The sequence below is a fragment of the Sinocyclocheilus rhinocerous genome, unplaced genomic scaffold, assembly GCF_001515625.1.
Source record: "Sinocyclocheilus rhinocerous isolate Xijiao unplaced genomic scaffold, SAMN03320098_v1.1 scaffold1538, whole genome shotgun sequence".
NCBI lineage: Eukaryota > Metazoa > Chordata > Actinopteri > Cypriniformes > Cyprinidae > Sinocyclocheilus > Sinocyclocheilus rhinocerous.
This window is the reverse complement of record NW_015661872.1, coordinates 779,549-800,348: the sequence shown is the minus strand read 5'-3', so window position 1 is coordinate 800,348 and position 20,800 is coordinate 779,549. Positions and strand designations below refer to the sequence as shown.

Below are 20,800 nucleotides of genomic sequence, written 5' to 3'. Positions count from 1 at the left end.
ACACACACACACACACACACACACACACACATGATGTTGGTACACATCCACAATATCTGTTCTGTTAAATTTGTTTCTCTTCTTTTTCATTCTACCTAAACCCTGATGATTGATGAGTCTATAATAATAATTTTATGATTTTCATCTTTGCTTTTAACTCTAAAATTCATGAGCCAGGCTAGTTTGAATGTGTATTTTCCACTGCTGCTACTTGTTTGCTTCCATGGCAGTTTGTTACAGTTAGATTTGCTTCCTCACAGATCTGTCTTCTGTAGAGGTGTTGTGGTTGTATATAGTTTAATTTGGCAATTGCTTGACAAGTCTAGTCTTTCCTGCTGCTGGCCATATGGCTCCTCTAAAATGGGCTCCCTAACAGACGGCCATGTGTATGAAGCCAATGTATTCATGAAGGGGAGCAGGACATCATTTGTTCTCATTATATTCATTGCGAAAGCATGTCCAGAACCAAGTTTAACACTTCTCTGGCATTCAGAGTTTTTGGCTCATGTCTACCCCATACATTTCTCTCTGCTTCCTGTTCAGTATGACCAACATACCGGTTCAATGCAGTTACAGTTAATTTGAATCATTTATAGTAATTTCCTGACATGTTGTTCAGTTTATGAGTCTGTCAATGATTTATCATGCTGCTTTCCCCCCTCTTTCTCTGTCTGTCTCAGTTTTGCAACATGTTATTCAGTCAGCGAGCTGCTAGTCTGCAGAACCTGTTTCTTCTCTTCTCTCATATGGAAGGATAAGAAAGAAAGAGTCGGGAGGGGGTGGTGTGGGTGTTTAGGGGGAATTTTTGGCACACTTCCTCATTTTGTCTTCATAAATAACAATTTTCCTTACCTCCTTCTCTCTTTTCAAGCTCATAGCAGTAGAACAACAGTTATTTTGCTGTACTTAAAAAGAGAAGAAGTGGTTTCGAAAGCATTGAGTTTAAGTGTGTCTGGGCAAAAAGTAGTCTTATCATTCTGTCAAACATGACTTTTAGTAAATATGTTTCTTCTCTTTCTAAATATAGATATCAGATTTTTTTTCTTGGTGAGGTTGTCTAGTTTATCTAGATTTTTTTTCAAATGACTAGTTATTTTAATTAGTGATTTAATGATATATGTATTATTGTTTTATTTACTTTTTATTTAATTATATATTAATTATTTTAATGTTATGGTATTTGTCTAAATTATATATATATATATACACACATATATATATATATATATATATATATATATATACAGTATATATATGGCCACCACAACATGATAATGTGCAGTATGAAACATGTATATTCACTAAAGACTTGCATTGGGTCCATAATTAATTAACTGCTCAGCAAACAGTGTTGCACAGGTGAGCATGTTAGGGTGGAGTCTCGAGAACATATAGGATAATTCAAACACACATAATAAGCAAAGACTGTGAACCTGCTTACCCTGACATGTTGATATATGTAAGTGACTGACTTATAACTCCTGGCTAGTATGCATGCTTGTGCACGTGCACAATTTCGATGAAAATGTGCTCAGACTGCACTGTGTTCTGAAGATTTCACAGGTTTTCTGTGTCATTTGCTCTAAAATCGTGACATGATATACTGTATCGTGAGGAAGAGAGAGAGAGATGTTGTTTATTTGTGTTATCTAGTGTAAAGCTTTCCACCTGAGTGCATTAAACAGATCCTAATTACATTACTTCTCGAGAAGGAGAGAAAGGGCCGTGTGCAGAGGTTTTTAGTGCTTGTAAATTATTTCCTTTTTTCAAGGATGGAAATTTCTACAGCTGGGGAGGGGAAATCAAGAAGCATACAGTCTCTGCTGGTCTTTCATAAACAATAAAATATGAAGTGGTTTCATACTGACTGTGGCATGGCCTGAGGCAGGCCTAGGTGGTTTTGTTTGGCCGTCCGGTTGTGCTCGGGCCTCATCTGATATTGATGAAGAAAGAGGACACGCAGAGTGAAATTAGTTCACCGGAGCTTTTTAATAGGAGCTTATGATGCTGCGATATTGTCAGGCTGTTAATGCATTTCCTCTTCACTATTGCAAGCAAACAGTTCTCAAGAATATCAGATCTATATCAGTCTAAATCAATGGCTCTGTTCCAAAACCGACATACATGGGCAGCTGCCTTCTATTCTGAGGCAGCATTCTAACTGAAATGGAACCTGATTTGGAACATTCTATATGGACTGTTACTTATGGACTGTCATTCCAAACCTGTATGACTTTCTTCTGCAGAACACAAAAAATGATATTTTGAAGAATGTTGGTAACCAAATAGTTTTGGTGACCATTGACTTCCATTGTATAGACCAGGGCCTGGTATAGACAAAAAAAAAAAAAAACACTTAGAATGACATGAAGATGAGCAAATTATGACAGAGTATTCCTTTTATGTTTTTTATGCATAAACACACATGGTGCACACATATTTGGGATAAAATAGTCCTTTTTATTGATTGTTATTGAGAAAAAGCAACTATTTTACTAGTTGTATTGATACTTTTTTGTATTGAATGAAATAAAAGACAAGGAAGGTTATTTACTTGACCATTAAGATATTTCAAAATTGTTTTCATTTAATGTTCTTGGGATTATATAGATAACTTTCTTGTATAATGGAAGGTCAGGGTGTTTATGGAAAGTATTTACATCATAACAGTATTCATAAGAGTCGTAATCTCATATAAGAGCAGATGAATTGATATTTATTAGCATATGTCACCCCCTACTGCGGGCTAAGGATATGCCATGCCTTCATGCACCCAAAGTAGCTGTGTTGCCACAGTTAAGGGGAACTGAAAATCGTCTGGAAAGGAAACCTGATCAAGCAGCAGCATACCAGGAAGAGATAAACAGGTTACAGTAAGCTGGCTACATCACAAAACTCACCTCTGAACAAGTGAAAGAATCCAACGAAATCTGGTACATACCACACCATATGGTAGAGCATAACGGGAAGAACAGGGTCGTATTTAACTGCTCATTCACATACAAAGGCCACAACTTGAATGAGTTCTTGCTACCTGGTCCAATACTCAGTCCTTCTCTCCTGGCAGTTCTACTACGTTTCAGAGAACATTCCATTGCAGTTAGCAGTGACATTCGTGGTATGTTTCATCAGGTACGCCTTCTGCCTGAAGACAAACCACTGCTGCGATTCTTATGGAGAGATTTACAGAAGGATAAGCCTCCAGAGGTATACGAATGGCAGGTGCTTCCCTTCGGAACCACATGTAGTCCCTGCTGTTACCTTCGCTCTGCAGAAGCATGTTCAGGATCACAGTGAAACCGTGGACACACGGGTCTCAGTGGACAAATCTTTCTATGTTGACAACTGCCTCCAAAGTTTCTCCTCAAGTGAAATGGCAAGAGACTTTGTCAACAGACTCCGCAGCCTCTTAAGCTCTGGAGGCTTTGACCTAAGACAGTGGGCAAGCAACAATCCATCAGTCATCAGTCACCTGCCAGTCGAGGCTCAGTCTCAAAGCAGCATCCAATGGATTAGTGAAGGTCATCAGAATGCACAGGAGTCAACTCTTGGTTTACACTGGCATTGCTTATCAGACACCCTCTCCTATAAACCCCGCTACACAGACCACCCACTTCCAACTATGCAGAGCATATATCATGTCCTAGCCAGCCAGTATGACCCCATCGGCTACATTGTGCCATTCACGATACGAGCTAAAGTGATTGTGCAGAGGTTATGGGACAAGAAAAGAGAGTGGGACGACCCTCGATTGCCAGAGGAACTGTTAAGCTCATGGAAAGCCTGGGAAAATGATCTAGACAATTTACAGTGCATCAGCTGGCCAAGGTGTTACTGTAGTGAACAGCTTGATCATCCCACCAGTCTAAGGCAGATCCATGTTTTCTGCAATGCTTCAGAACAAGCCTACGGTTTAGTAGCATACTTGCGAACTGAAAATCTAGAGAGAGGAGTGGAAGTAGCCTTCATTACCGCCAGATCCCGTGTAGCTCCTAAAAAACAGCAAACCATCCCTCGTTTGGAGTTATGTGCTGCACTGACTGGCGCACAGCTTGCTAAGGTTTTGAGAACAGAGCTTACCTTGCCCATCCATAGCATCACTCTGTGGTCTGATTCCACAACTGTGCTTAACTGGCTACTGTCACAATCCTGTCGATTTAAAGTGTTCGTGGGCACCAGAGTGACTGAGATACAGGAACTCACAGAGTCTGATACCTGGAGGTACGTACCGTCACAGGATAACCCTGCAGATGACATCACAAAGGGCAGATCTATTTGTGACATAGGGCGAGAAAGCAGATGGTACAATGGGCCAAAATTTCTCAGCCAAACCCCTGATAGATGGCCAGAGATGCAGCCACTAACAACCACTAACCATGACAATGAACTGAGAAAGTCAGCCTTTTGTGGTTTAACAGCCACCTCTCCGCTCACCCCAGACCCACAGCAGTACTCGACCCTCGCAGATCTGCTAAAAGCCTATATTCAGCATGACAGTACACCAACAGCAGATGACTACAAAGAGGCAGAGTTGGCAGCCCTACGCCAAGTTCAAACTGATTGCTTTGCAGAGGAACTACTGTGTTTAAAATCAAATAAACCCCTGCTGAAAAACAGCAGACTGCTTTGTCTAGCACCTGAATTTTACAGTCTCTCAGAACTCATACGGGTTGGTGGCCGCCTTCATCAGTACAATGAGCCAGAAGAAGATGCTATACATCCAATTGTCCTTGACCCACATCACCCCATTACCAGACTTCAAGCTGCAGTGCAGTGTTACAGTGTAATGGTTTCCATTATTTATTCATTTGTTTACTAGTTGATGCATGTCAATTGTTGTGATTTTTATACACTCATGTTTGTATTTGTTTATTTTGTTACAGAACCACACAATATTTATGCACGATCAATAAATAAGATTTGGAGTAGTTACTGGACTGAGACATTGTTGTCCTGACCCGCAACTCGTAGCTGTCAGCCTATCCGAACCAGTCAGAACAAGAGAAATTTACATCACCAGTTTATCCTATCATTCCCATATCTGCTGCCCTGCCCTCAGTGGATTGAATATGTCATGTTTAGAGTCCCTATTCTCAGGTTTGATGTTGTATGATAGATGCTGAATCAACCGTAAGTTCAGTGACACCATTATTGTTTTGTTCCAAGATTGGTTATGTAAGATTTCATAGGTTGGCAGATCAGGCGGGCATTCAAAAGATCATCATGCTAGCTCTCCACAGCTGTGAACTGTGGATAAAAAGAAAGGTGACAAAAAAAATAAATCTGTGACTCTGTTACTTATTTATTTTTGTTTTGAGGAACAGTGTTCTCTTGTCTAATTGAGGAAGTGTTGTTTTGTTTAGCCTGTGGCACCGCTGATAGGCATACTTATACAAGCAATACTTATTTCCAGGGGATGGTAATGACTCACCATATAGTGGGCCTATTTTATTAAACATCATAATTACATGAAAGTTCAATCAAGGGCTCATGCAGGGAAACTTTCAGTAAACCACACATCTTTGTCATGACCACTAAACCCTTATGTATTGATCACCGCTGTTACAAAGCAAAGTCTGCTTATGTTTTACATCAGATGATAAGGGACAGTCATTAATTCTGTAGCACTGTTTTGTATTGAGCTGAAGAAGAGGTTTTTGCCTTTATTTACAGTATGTTAGAAATATACATATTGGATTGTGTGCGTGCTATACCCCCTGTATTTTAACAGCTGTGAACACTCCCCATTAACATAACATCCATGGGAACTTTGGCTTCCTCACGTGCAAAACAAGCAGATCTACAGCTATACAGCAAGAGAGGGAGAACGGGACATAGAATAGAGAGAGACACTGGCCCTAAAAACAGTATTTGGACACTTAAGCCAGACTTTAAAATGTCTGAATGTCATTGTTTTAAATAAAGAAATGTCATACTAAATGGCATTTGTTGGAAATAAATATACCACAAGCACACTTTTCATGCATAATATTTCACAAAAAGTGGTTTGTTAAGTTTAAAATGACAAAACAATGGATATGTTGTTCAAAATAATAGCATTTGGACACTTCAGTATCTGGTTGTGACACTGTGTCTGCACCACTACACATGTGATTTACTCAGCGAAAAAAAACAGTATTTGGACACTTAAGCCAGACTTTAAAATGTCTGAATGTCATTGTTTTAAATAAAGAAATGTCATACTAAATGGCATTTGTTGGAAATAAATATACCACAAGCACACTTTTCATGCATAATATTTCACAAAAAGTGGTTTGTTAAGTTTAAAATGACGAAACAATGGATATGTTGTTCAAAATAATAGCATTTGGACACTTCAGTATCTGGTTGTGACACTGTCTGCACCACTACACATGTGATTTACTCAGCGAAAACAGCTGTGTGAACCTGAGGCGAACTCACGTTTAACATCTACTAAATATTACCTTGATTCCAGCTAAAAAAATTACAGTAGTGACTAGAAGTAAAGTTAGCTCTCAGAAAATACTTTCTTTATTTGTTTGCAGACACGTTTGATGTGTCTTTTTGACTCCAGTTATTGACTCCAGGGTCACCCTCTCACAAACATATTTTTTATTTTTTGGGGGGTCTGTAAGATTTTTAATATTTTTTGAAAGAAGTTTCTTATGTGTCTGAAAAACAAGTAGAAATGGCACACTTTTAAAAGGCAAACCCCATATAGAATACACAAATCTCTCAAAACCATAGTTCTCTTACCTGAATTATCAGTCTCAGGGTGGCTGGCCTGCTCATGTTTTTCTTGATGCTTCATTGCAGTTGCCTTTAAAACACAAATACAAATGTTGACGGGTAAATGTTACTAGGTTAAACTGGTGTGCAAAAATGTTGACACAAACAGACAGACAAACGTACATATATTTTTTACCTTGCTTACTGGTCTTATTCTCTCGTAAGGTGCATCGACACACAGCGCAGATGTTCTCCGGAACTCTTCCACTCTCGCGGGTTCATCCCCGGGCAAAACCCGCAGCGCTGCCACGCTGGTTCCGTGTCTTCCTCGGATGCGCAGGGCGCGACGCGACAAAAGACAATATAGAACCCATTATACTATCTACAGTGGATGGGGACAGTAAAGTGATGCCCCGGTATATTTCTGACATACAGATGTACTCCAAGCGCTCGTGCTGTTTCTGACACGAAGGACAAACGGATTTTCCAATCATTACAAGCATGTAACATCCAGTGTAGTCAGTCCCAAGCTGTTGCGTCGTTGTAGACACGGTGTAAGTCAAATCTTGTCAATCCAAATGTGAGAAATGAGGAAAATAAAGCAACCTCAATAGAATGGCGCCAAAGAGGCCGTTACGGCAAATACAGTAGTATACAGCAATTTTAAAAAAATACAGTAAGTCACTGTATGTGGGGTTTGACGTCACAGAACATTCCCATGATGCATAGGGTATTACAGTTATTTACTGTAAAGCGAATTTGCAGTATTATACTGGGTGATATACAGTAAATAGCTGTAGAAATTACAGAAATGTCTAACAGTGCATGGTTATAGCTCCTATCATTTACTTTTTCTATATTATTTAATTATTTTGTCAGGGTAAGTAAAAATCTGAACTGTTGGCTGGTAGAAGCAATCCTTATTGTTGAGTCCTGAGTGAATGCATATGCGTGCTAACATGCTGTGTAGTTTGTGCTTTGGGAGTGCCATTTCCTCTGACTGTCTGGATGTGTATGTGTGTGTGTGTAGTGTACATTTGTATCGGTGTTCCTAGTGGACCGCACCTCTTTCAGGAAGACAGATGCAAGACTGAGCTGCTCCAATCAGTCCGGTTCTCAGAATTCCCAAGCTGAATCCAAGTACTAGACTGAGAGAGGAACATGGGAAGTTGGGTGGGAGAAATGACCAGTGACATAGAGGATATAAGGATGAAAGAGCGAGAGGAAAGGTGGATCTGATAATGGAGGAAAGCACTGTTGAATGGATATATGTTTAGTGTCATGAAAAGAGCTATTGAGCCTGAGCACAGTCTACAGTCATTGAACTCTCACTGTAATGCAAGTTCACTGGCCTCAGCCAGGCAGACACACGCTCAGAAGATATAGAAAAAGGCTCAAATTAACACTGAAAAGACCAGTAAATAAAATGGAGCAGCTAGCTACTTTTTAGTTTAGTTTAGTTTTTGTTAACTTTCCAAGGAACTGTAATATAATATTGTCAAAATATGAGAATGAGAATTTGACACTTGTCGATTTAACCAATGCAAATAATTTAAGTCAAAGTCTAAATAAATAAATAAATAAAACTTATGTTTCGATTTTAGTTCTGCATCTTCCAAAGACTTCTACCTTAGTGTGGAATATTCTTGCATTAACCAAACAAATATATTATGATCATGATGTGTCGTCTTTATGTTTTTATGACAGGTGCTGTTTTACAGTCAGCTTGTTTATGATGTTTTTGAAGTTGGCACAGTAACCTGCACATTTTCATACTAATATGCAAGAAAAACAAAAGTTAAATGATCCTATAGGCCTATAATTTTATTCTCTCACCATTGTATATTTTGGACCCTGCATACAAATAACCGACCCAGTGAGCCCATGCTATGTTAGTCTAAAATAATTTGTCCAGCAAATTAGAATGGCAGTGAATTAATAAAGCAACAGATTTTAATGCTATTCTTTAAGACATTTTATCTCTCTTTTTGCAGTTCTTATTGGTCACACATAGGATACTTGCATTGATATATTTAACAATGGGGACATGTTCGGGCAGGTCACGACTGCTTCAATGGTACATGCATTTAAATGAAAACACCTTTTGCACAATTTAACGATAAGAGTTGATAATGGCTAAAATCTAAAGTTGTATGATTACTGGGAACTAAGAGAAAGAAATACCCCAGTCTACTGCAGAATTATTGTTTATTTGCCTGTTCCTCCTTCCTGTTGCAATATTGACTTTAAAAGGATTTTTGTTTAACACAAACAGAATAAGACTTTAATCATTGTCAGAATGAATAAGACAAATTGCAAAAACAATAAATGTGGATTGTGGGTCACTGAAATCATATCTTTCCCTTCTTTTTATTATTATTTTTTACATTGTGCTTATTGTCACACCATATGGTCTAAAGTTCAAGGCTGCAAAGACTTTAGTCAGCTTGCAACACTTTTTTTGCATACAGAGCAGCAGATACATTCGGCCATAAAAACATATCACTCCTAGTCATCGAATAGACTGAAAAACAACTTAATTTCAAAGTTAGACTACTTTTTTCTTTCAGAGGCACTACGGTGGGGGAGTGAGGATGAAAAAAACAGATTGGATCCTGAAACTGTTGTTCTGCTCTCTGATTGGCTGACTACTGTTGCTAGGCTTATGTCTTTGTGTTTTTTTCACTCTTTCTTCCCCCTGTTCTCTGATAGGTCAGGATGGAACTGGTTCAGACCAGGGCTGCGTCAGGCAACTTTTTTGCCACTTGTTGAACATCCGAAGGCTTGTGGTTTTAGCGTGGCTGCTCGTTCAGTACAAGAAAAACAACAGCGCAGAGACACACATTCACACAGAGGCACTTCTACAAACACACCCTGTTACTCAGAAAGTGTTCACACATAATTTCATCGGCAGAAAGTTACGAACAGAGTCAGAGTTATTGGCAGATGTTGGCTGTTTTTCTCACAGCTCCAAGAAATCAGCATATATATAGTCTTGAATGGATTTTCACACTTGAGGAAATACTAGAGATCTCCATAGCTGCAGTTGTGAGTTAGAGTTATATTTAATGAAGAATAGGTTGTAGTTTTGAGGTTTATATATATATATATATATATACAGTGGCATGCGAAAGTTTGGGAACGCCTTGCAGAAAATGTGAATAATTTTAACAAAATAAGAGAGATTATACAAAATGCATGTTATTTTTTATTTAGTACTGTCCTGAGCAGGGCCGGATTTAATGACAAACTATTTCCATGCCTTCCACCTTTTTTATGTACGGAAATCGCGCTTTCTCCGGTTCTCTCTATGTCTTCCACCTTTTTTATGTATGGAAATCTCGCTTTCTCCGGTTCTCTCTATGTCTTCCACCTTTTTTATGTACAGAAATCGCGCTTTCTCCGGTTCTCTCTCACAGACACACACACACGCACTCGCGCACACACGCTGACAGAAACTTGTCGTCAACGCTGCCCCGCGAATTTATCAATAAAATAGTTTCGCAGCTGAAAGCTACATGACATTTCTCAGTAGGGAGGTTCTTGAAGCAGTTAAACTTAAAGATTCGCTATTAGTAGACAGCTGCTGCTGAACACTGCTGAGAGACGCACAAACGCAGGTATTCACACACACTTAATCTCTCTCTCTCTCTCTCTAATAACTGCATTAGACTGCATTATTAACTGCATTAGCCTGCATATCAATGGCTCAAGCCTCTGTTATTAGCTCTAAAATGATGTTTTTGACGGTTTGGGATGAGGTGCTTAAAAAATAGTTCAACACATTTCAGGACAGAAACATGTCAAATATCTTGAAACAAATAATCTGAACAATGTCTTGATGTGTGGTTGTGACCCCCGGCCATTAAAATTATTAGAGAAATAACTCCTGAAGTGGTACGCTGCGCCTATAAATGGAATGGTCTTTGAGTTCTCAAACACTCCACTGATTAAGAGATATTTTTGTTTGCTTGGGTGGTAATATTAGGCCTATTATATTAATACAGGGAAGGGGGGCCCTAAAATTTGTTTTGCCTATGTCACGAAAAGAGGTCAATCCGGCCCTGGTCCTGAGTAAGATATTTTACATAAAAGATGTTTACATTTAGTCCAAAAAAAATTGCTGAAATTGTTCAAATAACCCCATTCAAAAGTTTGGGAACCCTTGGTTCTTAATACTGTGTGTGGATACCTGGATGATCTACGACTGTTTTTTGACACAATGAAACACGATGCATTCAGGGGGTGAAAACTTTTTGAATTTGAAGATCAAGGTAAATTGTACTTAATTTGTCTTCCGGGAAACATGCAAGTATCTTCTGTTGCTTCCGAAGGGCAGTACTAAATGGAAAAAAATATTTCAACAAAATAAGAAAAAATTTGACATCTTCATTTTGACATCCTGTTCAAAAGTTTTAACCCCCTGGTTCTTAATGCATCGTGTTTCCTTCTGGAGCATCAGTGAATGTTTGAACCTTTTTTAATAGTTGTGTTTGAGTACCTCAATTGTCCTCAGTGTGAAAAGATGGATCTCAAAATCATACAGTCACTGCTGGAAAGGGATCAAATATGCAAAAGATGCTGGAAAACTGAAGAATCTGCAGGACCTAGAGGATTTTTCTGAAGAACAGTGTTCAGTTTAACTGTTCCGAACAAACAAGGGACTCATGAACAACCATCACAAAACAAAAAAAAGTCATAGATCACCCAGGTAACCACTCACAGTATTAAGAACCAAGGGTTCCCAAACTTTTGAATGGGGTTATTTTAATAATTTCAGCTATTTTTGTCTTGTGGACTAAATGTAAACATCTTTTATGTAAAATATCTTACTCAGGACAGTACTAAATAAAAAATAACATGCATTTTGTTTGATCTCTCTTATTTTGTTAAAATTATTAACATTTTCACAGATTCTGCAAGGGGTTCCCAAGCTTTCGCATGCCACTGTATATATGGCAAAATATTTTAGTTTTAGTAAAATTCATAAAAGTGGAGAAAATGTGGAAATAAAATAGACTTCCATCTGTTAAATGATCATTTCCTTGTTTAACATGTTATACTGGTACAAAAAATGAAATTTGATCATTTGTATATTCTTCTAAGAAGTATATCAGATGCATATGTCCGGACATGTTCCTCTTGTGTGATGCTTAAATGACTTCGTTAATACACTGGAAAAAGGACTTAAAATGACTCTAAAAGCAAGATTTATGCTTATCATTTTGAAAGCTTTTATTATTAGTTGTGTTTTAGGTTTATTTCTGCATGTGAATGGAGTCTTTCCACTTTTTTGTAGTCTATTTCCATAGATATAACCAACTGAGCAGCTGAGCCCAATGTTATGATACGGTGTGGGTACAGTAAAGCCTGAAGTTTGTTCTAAGATAATAGTTATGGCTCTTTTAATAAAGAGAGGAAAGGGTGCCCTGGGGGTGGGGGGCGCAAGGCAAACGCTGACCATTCTCTTCTGTAGGTTTGCTGAGCCATAGGTCTCAGTGAGCCAGGTTAACCACCCCCTATCACCAGAGAGAGTGCTGACTCCTGCTCTGGTCTGTTTACACCCCCTCAGCCCCCCGATGTAGGACAGTCCCTTCAGACACAATGAACATGCTGAATAGCTACTCTTCATCTCATGAGCAATGCCAAATCTACACGCTTTGACAGCCTTCTGCTCGTGCACAGAACTTTAATTCATGTTGGTTGGGCTTTATTACTCCACAATATATTCTACAATAGTGCATTTCAGCATGTAGAAGGAAATATAAGACATTATGCTTTATGCATTATGCTTTAGTTGTGAATCATTCAATATGTTGATAAGATTGAAGCTCAACTGTATGAACAAAATTCTAAAGTGCATTGCGTCATCTTGACAAATTACTTTTTCTTAGTTTAGTCGTTTGAAAACCAAGGCACCTGTAGAAGTTTTTTTTTTTTTCCTTTGAAAATAATCAATCTCTGAGCCAAAAGCGTCACTTTATCTATTAGGTGCCTTGACTTGTCCCCTGTGGGGCATATAAAGCTGACGGCAGGAATTGATCTTGGCTTGTTTTTCACTGTAGTCCATGCCATCATCCTCATTCACCTTGCGGGGCTTGTTTACTGCAGTTGGCATTTGCTCAAGGAAAAACATCCCCTCCCACTTGCTTAGGCTACTTAAATCTGTCCCTTTCACCGGGCAGTTGGAACGGCTTGAGGTAACAATGTTATATAGACTAGACAAATCATGATCATGTAAATAGGTTTATTGGAAGACTGAGTTAAAGGTCTGTTAAGTATTAACCAGCATTAGAAAGCTTTTCCAGTCATATGTCTGAAAGCAAAGAAAAGCACCCTATCAAAAGTGCATTGAGATCAGCTCAACAATTCGTAGACAATTTCCATATAAATCAGTTAAATAAATATATATATAAATAAATAAATAAAACGTTTTAAATGTTTAGTTCACACCAAAAAATGAAATTCTGTCATTTGCTATCATTCATGTTGTTCCAAGACTGACTTTCTTGTGTGAAACAAAAGGAAATGTTAGGCAGAATGTGAGACGGTCACTATTAAGTTTCATTGCATCTTTTATCCCAGTAAATGGCTATCGTTCTTCCTAACATGTTCTTTTCACTAATGAAAGGGGTTTGCAACGACGTTGGTGTATAAATGAAGACAGAATTTTCTTTTTTGCGTGAATTACCATTTTTAGTCTCTTTTAACCCCGCAAGTCTCTTTTAACCCCGCCTCTTTGGCGTTGATTGGACAACGTAGGTTGTTTTCGCAACGCGATTGGCTACTGGGCTCGTCAGTCATATTTACAGCCTGTTATTTACCACAAGAGGGCTAGGAAAGAGTGGGTATTCTGTTCGGGAGCTTCAGCAGCTGATATGAACGGGTAACGTAACCAAATGCCTCAAGGAACAACGGGAGCTAAAACAGATACAAGATAGTCGCTCTAATTTTTTATTTAGAAGCAGAAAAGCGCAATATGAGGCACGCATCGGCATCTAATGAAACTATGGAAAGCTCCTCTCTCACCATGACAGACTTGTTCAAAATTTGCACACAGTGCGAGCGGCTTAGTAAAAAGGTAAGAAAGCGAATAAGAGCTTGACATCGAGTTTATCTAATGACAGATGTGCCTTTAGTTAACCTGTTTTGTTAGTCTACTTTTTTCATTGATTTTAAATATTGTCCGTTTATTGAGTCCGTTTGCTGCAGTGCAGTCCGTTCTTTGTACTTGCATCATGAACACTGCTGGCTTGTTTTTCTCAGTCTTCTGTCATCGGATCAATAGACGCTCGTCTTTTATCAATGACTGACAGTATTAAAGTCAGTGTCACATTGTCTAAATGCTGTTTTTTATTCAAGCAACGCACTAAAATCATATATGCAAGATTGCCATTGTGTGGAACTGATGTATGTTGCTGCAAGGGGACAGACTGAATTGCTCACGGCGTCAAGTTTAATAGCATTCAATAATGTATTTTTAAAGGATTGCTTGCATATTCCTGTCTGAGTCAGCTATTTTGGCATGATTATGTCACTGGTATATTGCTAACTCAGACAACCTTTTTGTTCATAGTGAATCTAGGTTGTTTTGAATCATTCTCTTTGTGCCTTTGACAGCTTCTATAGTATCAATAACAGATGAATGATGTTCAAGGTCTGACTGTTGTTACTGATTGCATTATGTATTGTGTTATGTATTATGAAGAATTTATTTTCTAGCCCATGCCAGAGAAAATTCTATAACCAGCCATTGATATTTGAGCTGAGGAAGGATGTTGTTTTTAAGAGCTCTCAGTCTGATGCCAGGATTTCTTCGATTTAATAATCGCAGTTTCGTGCCAAGTGCTTCTCTCGGGTTTTGACATGTATTGGTTTTGATCTTTTTAGGACGTTGGAGTGCGAATCCCCAGACCGGTGGGAAATGGACCAAGTAGATTCATACCAGAGAAAGAGGTTAGTGTTAACATAAACCCTGCTGGATTTAAAGTTGGCATGAATCTTACTCCAACCATTTTAATCAACAAATTGAACCCACCCCCCACACACTTTTTTTGGCATTAAAAGCGTTTCTCATCACATTCTCTAGTGAAACTATTTTAACAGTACTGAATTCCCCAGGTTTACATCATCTTTATTCCCCTGTTGTCCCAGATACTTCAAGTCAGTAAATTGGATGAAAGAATACAGTCGATTTTTGAGGACGCCTTTGCAGTGCTCGGTCGCCTTGACAACATCTCCTTGGTGATGGGGTTCCATCCTCAGTATCTGGAGAGCTTTCTTAAGACACAGCATTACCTGCTTCAGATGGACGGTCCATTGTCTTTGCACTGCAGACATTACATAGGGATAATGGTGAGACTGCAGACTGTATTTTTGTATTCAACTCAAAAATCACATTGATAGATTTTTCTAAATGCACATTTGACTTCAACAGGCTGCTGCCAGGCACCAGTGCACGTATCTGGTCAACCTGCACGTGAATGACTTCCTGCAGGTCGGAGGTGATCCCAAGTGGTTGAATGGTCTGGAAGAAGCCCCACAGAAGCTGCAGGCTCTTGGGGAGCTCAATAAGATCCTGGCCCATCGCCCCTGGCTGCTCACCAAAGAACACATTGAGGTATGACTTCAACCTCACAGTCACACATGGATACTCGCCTACAGCTGTTACGCAACTCTAACAAGCACAAAGAAGTTTTATAATGCTGTTAGAGACAACTATTAGGTATTAGGTCAGTCAGGTTTCAGTAGATATGAATTTTATTAGTTGTAATGGAATTATAATAATATGTGTCTTTTACATGGCACTGTTTTTTTTGTGTGGCAAATCTGCGCATTTATTTAACATACAGTACATACAGTGATTTGAATGATCCTATTCTCTGATAAGCATAAATTGAATTAAAAGTATGTTAATTTATTAAAATCATGTTGATTAAATTCCATAAATTAAAAGCATGTTAATTTCTGAATAAATATTTGTTTGGATATTATTTGGGGTGCCTAATATGAAAAATGTCAGGTAGAAACAATATCATAATATCATTTTTTTTTTTAAAGTCTAATTAAAGATTGAAATTCTTGAAAAGAAAGTTGTATTTAATAGTTTTATGTAATATTCCTTTGGGGGAAAAAATGCTTCACAGCTTAATATTTTAATATTTGTCAAATGTATAAGCATAAATTGAATTAAAAGTATGTTAATTTATTAAAATCATGTTGATTAAATTCCATAAATTAAAAGCATGTTAATTTCTGAATAAATATTTGTTTGGATATTATTTGGGGTGCCTAATATGAAAAATGTCAGGTAGAAACAATATCATAATATCTTTTTTTTTTAAAAGTCTAATTAAAGATTGAAATTCTTGAAAAGAAAGTTGTATTTAATAGTTTTATGTAATATACCTTTGGGGGGAAAAATGCTTCACAGCTTAATATTTTAATATTTGTCAAATGTTATAATGTGTGATTCCCCCTAAAATTGGGATATTTATGAATGAATAATTTCCTTTTCTTTGTTGTGGACACTATTACATTTCATTGAACCTTATACTTTTATTTTTAACAGCGTCTACTGAAGGCAGAGGAGCACAGCTGGTCGCTGGCCGAGCTGATCCATGTTGTGGTGCTACTCACACTCTATCACTCTCTGGCCTCCTTTACGTTTGGTTGCGGCATCAACCCTGACATCCACACAGATGGAGGACATACGTTCAGGCCGCCCTCGCTCAGCGGTTACTGCGTTTGTGACATTGCCAATGGCAACGGTGCCCTAGAGGAGATGTTTGGGAACCAGCAGGTGAGACAAAGGGAAATGTATTCAAAGAAGATTTTCTAATATTTGCTAGTCTTCCATCCAGTCGTCCTGAAAAGGGATCTGTAGAATGCATGGAGTGCAAGGTTCAAATTCCTGACCATAGAGTGTACATAAACTTATGATGACCTAGATTCCTGTATGCATGTGTTTAGGTGTCTGAGTTGTCTGGTGAGGTGGAAGTGCTGATGGAGAAGATGAAGCAGCTCCAGGAATGTCATGACGAAGAGGAAGCCAGTCAGGAGGAAATGGCCACTCGTTTTGAGAGGGAGAAGACCGAGAGCATGCTGGTAGTCACCTCAGGTAAGTGGATTTTTTTTTTTTTTTTAGGTTTGTTTCATACAACAATTCCAGGATGACTTTTGTTAAAACAACATGTTTGATCAACAGAGGACGAGGAATGTATACCATCCAGAGATGTTTCACGACACTTCGAAGACCCTAGTTATGGCTACAAGGACTTTTACAGAAGAGGAGAACATGTACCCACCCTCAGAGTGCAGGTGAGAAGAAAGTCACATTGTCTTGCTTGTTGCCATTGGTAGTCGAAAGAAAATGGAAGACTAAAATAACAAAAATCTGATATTTTCTGCCCTTGACAGGACTATAGTTGGGAAGATCATGGCTTTTCCCTTGTGAATCGGCTGTATCCGGATTTTGGACAGCTTCTGGATGAAAAGTTCCAGATCGCATACAATCTGACGTACAACACAATGGCGACACACCAGGGTGTGGACACTTCCATGCTTCGTCGAGCCATCTGGAACTACATCCACTGCATGTTCGGGATTCGGTAAGTCCGCTTTTTATTTTAATTTGCTTAGATATTATTTAGATATTAGTTGTATTTAGTTATTTAAATCATATTGCTGAGGTATCTTTCTTTCTCTGTCTAATACACGACAGGTACGATGATTATGATTATGGAGAAATTAACCAACTGCTAGACCGCAGTTTTAAAGTCTACATCAAAACTATGGTGCGCACTCCAGAGAAGATCACCAAGAGGATGTACGACAGCTTCTGGAGGCAGTTCCAGCACTCTGAGAAAGTAAGAAGCACTTCAGACCAAAAAAATGAACAGACAACAGGTTCTTTCTGAAGGTTAAATCATCTCGGTACAAGTTAATAATGATTCTTTTATTTTGTCTTTCAGGTCCACGTTAATTTGCTTCTTATGGAAGCGCACATGCAGGCAGAACTGCTCTACGCTCTGAGAGCTATCACTCGCTACATGACATGAAGTGCTGTTCTTGTCTACCTTTTTAATTTTTTTTACTGTTGTTGACGTTGGACACTTAAATAAACGTAAAAATGACAAAAAATGGAAAAAATAAAACTGAGGAAGAAGAAGAACGGGCGGCGGCGGAGGGCGATGACAAGGTTGTTTTGTTAAAAGAAGGAAAAAAACAACAACTGTCAACTGAACCTACTTGCTGAATCACTTGTGTGGCTGCTCAGCCTGCGGTGGCAAAACTGGCCACTGGGGGGGAGTGGGGCCGTCTGAGCAGAATCCCTCTAGTGTGATTAAGAGGACAAGCTAAGACTGCGGAGCTTCTGGAGGCCAGACCTCCTTTAGTATTTCAAATGCATCTGCGATAAGATGCCATATAATCATATCTTCTTTTTGTGAGATGAGATTTAAAAAACACACACAAATGGCAACTCTAGTGCCAGTGCAGAAAGACTGCACTAACATGACTATCTATCTACTAGTGTTTTTTTTCCATATTGTTTTTATTTTTTGTTCAGCAGTGGCTAGAGATAGAAGCATTACTGATTTTGCATAAACGCGTGCCTAGTCATGCGCAGCACTGGCAACAGATGCTGAGGTGCCGTCTGTTCATGCTGCTTTTCTCAATTGAGAGGCCTCAAGACACCCAAACCATCACCCATTTATATAAGCTAATCCAGGAACGATTGTGTTAGTGTGAGTGTGAGAGCGCAATTCAAAAGTAATAGCTGTCTGAGCCCTTGTTAGAGTTTACTGTAAGACACCACTTTGTTTCATTGTGACATTTCCAATGTGTGAATGCTATGGGGGGAATAGAGAAAAAAAATCCAAACATAGGCTCTTTTTGGGGTTTCACGCATTAAAAATATCAAAGCACTTTTTTTAAACAATGTTAAGCTTCAGCTTTTATGTAGCCATTTTTTTTCGATGACCGTTTTCTATCTTTTTTTATTTGTGTTAGTGACTTTCAACGCGGAAAGGTCTTCCTTTTGTGATGTGCTTCCTGTTGCTCTGATCCATCCGCCTTATCTGTCTTCCTTTGAATGCACGGCCATTATTTTGGGGTTTATTATAACTAAATACCTCCTGTTATGTATCCTTAAATATCTAAGTGCTGTCTAGTGAGCAGAACTTTGTCTTACGTGGCTGCCTGTCATGCGCTACAATCTGTACAGAGCTAGACGCTGAATCAGGCGACCCGCACGCTTGTGGGGTTAAACCATGCTTGTTCTCATTATCAGAACTTTAACCAGTGTAACTAAACAGTTTTGTTTCGAGTGTGTGTGTGTGTGCGCATGTGTTTCTTTTCAAGCGGAGTGGATTCTCCGCTGTCTTTTTTTGTTTACTAAACCAGTTAAGTACTGCATTCTGATGATGGCAGGACTAGAGGGATGGTACTTTTTCTTTTGGAGATGGATATGAGGAGGTTTTAAGTCAGACTTGAGAGACTGATGTCAGTTACTGACAATTTTCTAAGAAATAATTTGTTAAAAAAAATAAAACACGGTATTTCACTGGTTGTATCATTTGTAATTTAATCAAACTTTCTGTTTTCTTCCCAAAAAGTCACATTAGGATGATGCATTACACCAAACATTCAGTATTAAATAAGATTTGAACAGTCCAAACACCTTATACCACGAGAACTGACGGTTATTTTTGTGCTAATTAACAATAACACACTTTAAGACTTAATTTATATAGCTTTTAGGTCACATAATCAATGTTTTTATGTCCATGAACTTCCACCCACCAGCAGAAATCCTTGTAGCAAAGTGATATATCAGCACAGACACTACAGGCCTATAGAAAAGCATCCCCTGCTGTGCACTAATGATTTAAACACAATGTTGAACGCGGCAATTCGTCCTCTCACAGTGAGGATTAAAGAAAGCAACATTGTTGACGTGGGAACCATAAGGAAATTTTCCCTGTTTGTGGTTATGAGGCTGGTGGTCATTTAGTGCCAGTAAATGGCCATTAAATGGAAATCACCATAGGCTAGTTGATGCTCATTTTAAAAGAATAATGCGAGAAGTTGGGTTCCCCTCTTAATAAAATATCTGAAAAAATCCCTTGGATGTTGTGCAGGAGTTAAACCGCTTCAGACTTCACATGATGGAGGCTGAGAGGAAAACGTTAAATCGCAGTAAAGAGTGATTTGAATAAACTTCACAATCCCATTTTAGTCATTGGTTTTAAGCATGTATTTAAATGACCTCTAGGGCAGCTTTGTAAACTTCATATTAATGTATAGACTAGCTGTGAAGTGTAACCTGTTAAAAGGAGGGAAGCCAGTGCCATAATATATCAGTTTGATGTGATTGTATTAAGGAAGTATGACAATGTTTCTATTCTGTGTTCCTTACAGACTTTTCTGGAAGTGTCTGTTAAATAAAATCTTTGAGATCACGGAGATGCTCTTGAGTGATTTTTGCATATACGTTAGTTTGGTGTTTATGAACATAGGCTTGCCTTCTGTCCGACACAATTCATGCTTTCTCCTATACAGCAGCATAAGGTTGTGTAATAAACATTTGAACTATTTAATTTTAAAAATGTGTTGGTCATAATTGACAAATTCCCTATGTTCACAATATCAAAAGTGACATTGTATTAAAGTGCAATATACACACCGGCTCATTCCTCAGATTGTAGGTGTACATACAGTACATGCATATATACACACAGACAAGCATGTGACATCTGGAGAGGAGTGTGTCAGTGGAGCTTACGGAATGATGCCAGTAGTGTCTTCAATATAAAAACGCTGTCTAAGGCTCTCAGCTACAGGCAAAAAGAGCAGCTCCCAGCATGCTTCCTGAACCTGTCTGACTCCATCATCAGAAGACCACTGCAAAGCTCCTTTGTCTGTCCAAAACACAGGACAAAATGTCTACATTAAGTTCATACAAAAATTTTAAACATTTAACCAAAAGTGATTTCTTCATGTCATATTTGTACATGCCAAACTTACTGTCAACTGAATTCATATAATTTAAATAAATAATAATTAATAATGTATTATAATGTATACA

At 38.4% G+C, this 20,800-nt stretch overlaps 2 protein-coding genes across 7 annotated transcripts in view; one reads left to right on the top strand and one right to left on the bottom strand.

The window, feature by feature from the left end:
• Positions 1 to 18,579, top strand: part of LOC107726620 (sestrin-1-like) — a 50,189-nt gene extending 31,610 nt beyond the window's left edge. The window contains exons 1-10 of one of the 2 annotated variants that reach the window (XM_016536266.1): positions 13,465 to 13,792; positions 14,602 to 14,667; positions 14,866 to 15,066; positions 15,149 to 15,331; positions 16,283 to 16,513; positions 16,684 to 16,831; positions 16,919 to 17,031; positions 17,131 to 17,321; positions 17,435 to 17,579; positions 17,685 to 18,445. In XM_016536266.1, coding sequence (XP_016391752.1) covers positions 13,691 to 13,792; positions 14,602 to 14,667; positions 14,866 to 15,066; positions 15,149 to 15,331; positions 16,283 to 16,513; positions 16,684 to 16,831; positions 16,919 to 17,031; positions 17,131 to 17,321; positions 17,435 to 17,579; positions 17,685 to 17,771 — 1,467 coding nt within the window. In that variant the 5' untranslated portion in view covers positions 13,465 to 13,690 and the 3' untranslated portion in view covers positions 17,772 to 18,445. Of the gene's footprint in view, positions 1 to 13,464; positions 13,793 to 14,601; positions 14,668 to 14,865; positions 15,067 to 15,148; positions 15,332 to 16,282; positions 16,514 to 16,683; positions 16,832 to 16,918; positions 17,032 to 17,130; positions 17,322 to 17,434; positions 17,580 to 17,684 lie in introns of those variants that run through there. The other variant, XM_016536265.1, reaches the window with a different exon arrangement.
• LOC107726616 (armadillo repeat-containing protein 2-like) overlaps positions 18,278 to 20,800 on the bottom strand; it is a 24,724-nt gene continuing 22,201 nt past the window's right edge. For all 5 annotated transcript variants that reach the window (XM_016536262.1, XM_016536257.1, XM_016536258.1 and 2 more), the window contains exon 18: positions 18,278 to 20,633. In XM_016536262.1, coding sequence (XP_016391748.1) covers positions 20,494 to 20,633 — 140 coding nt within the window. In that variant the 3' untranslated portion in view covers positions 18,278 to 20,493. The remainder of the gene's footprint in view (positions 20,634 to 20,800) is intronic.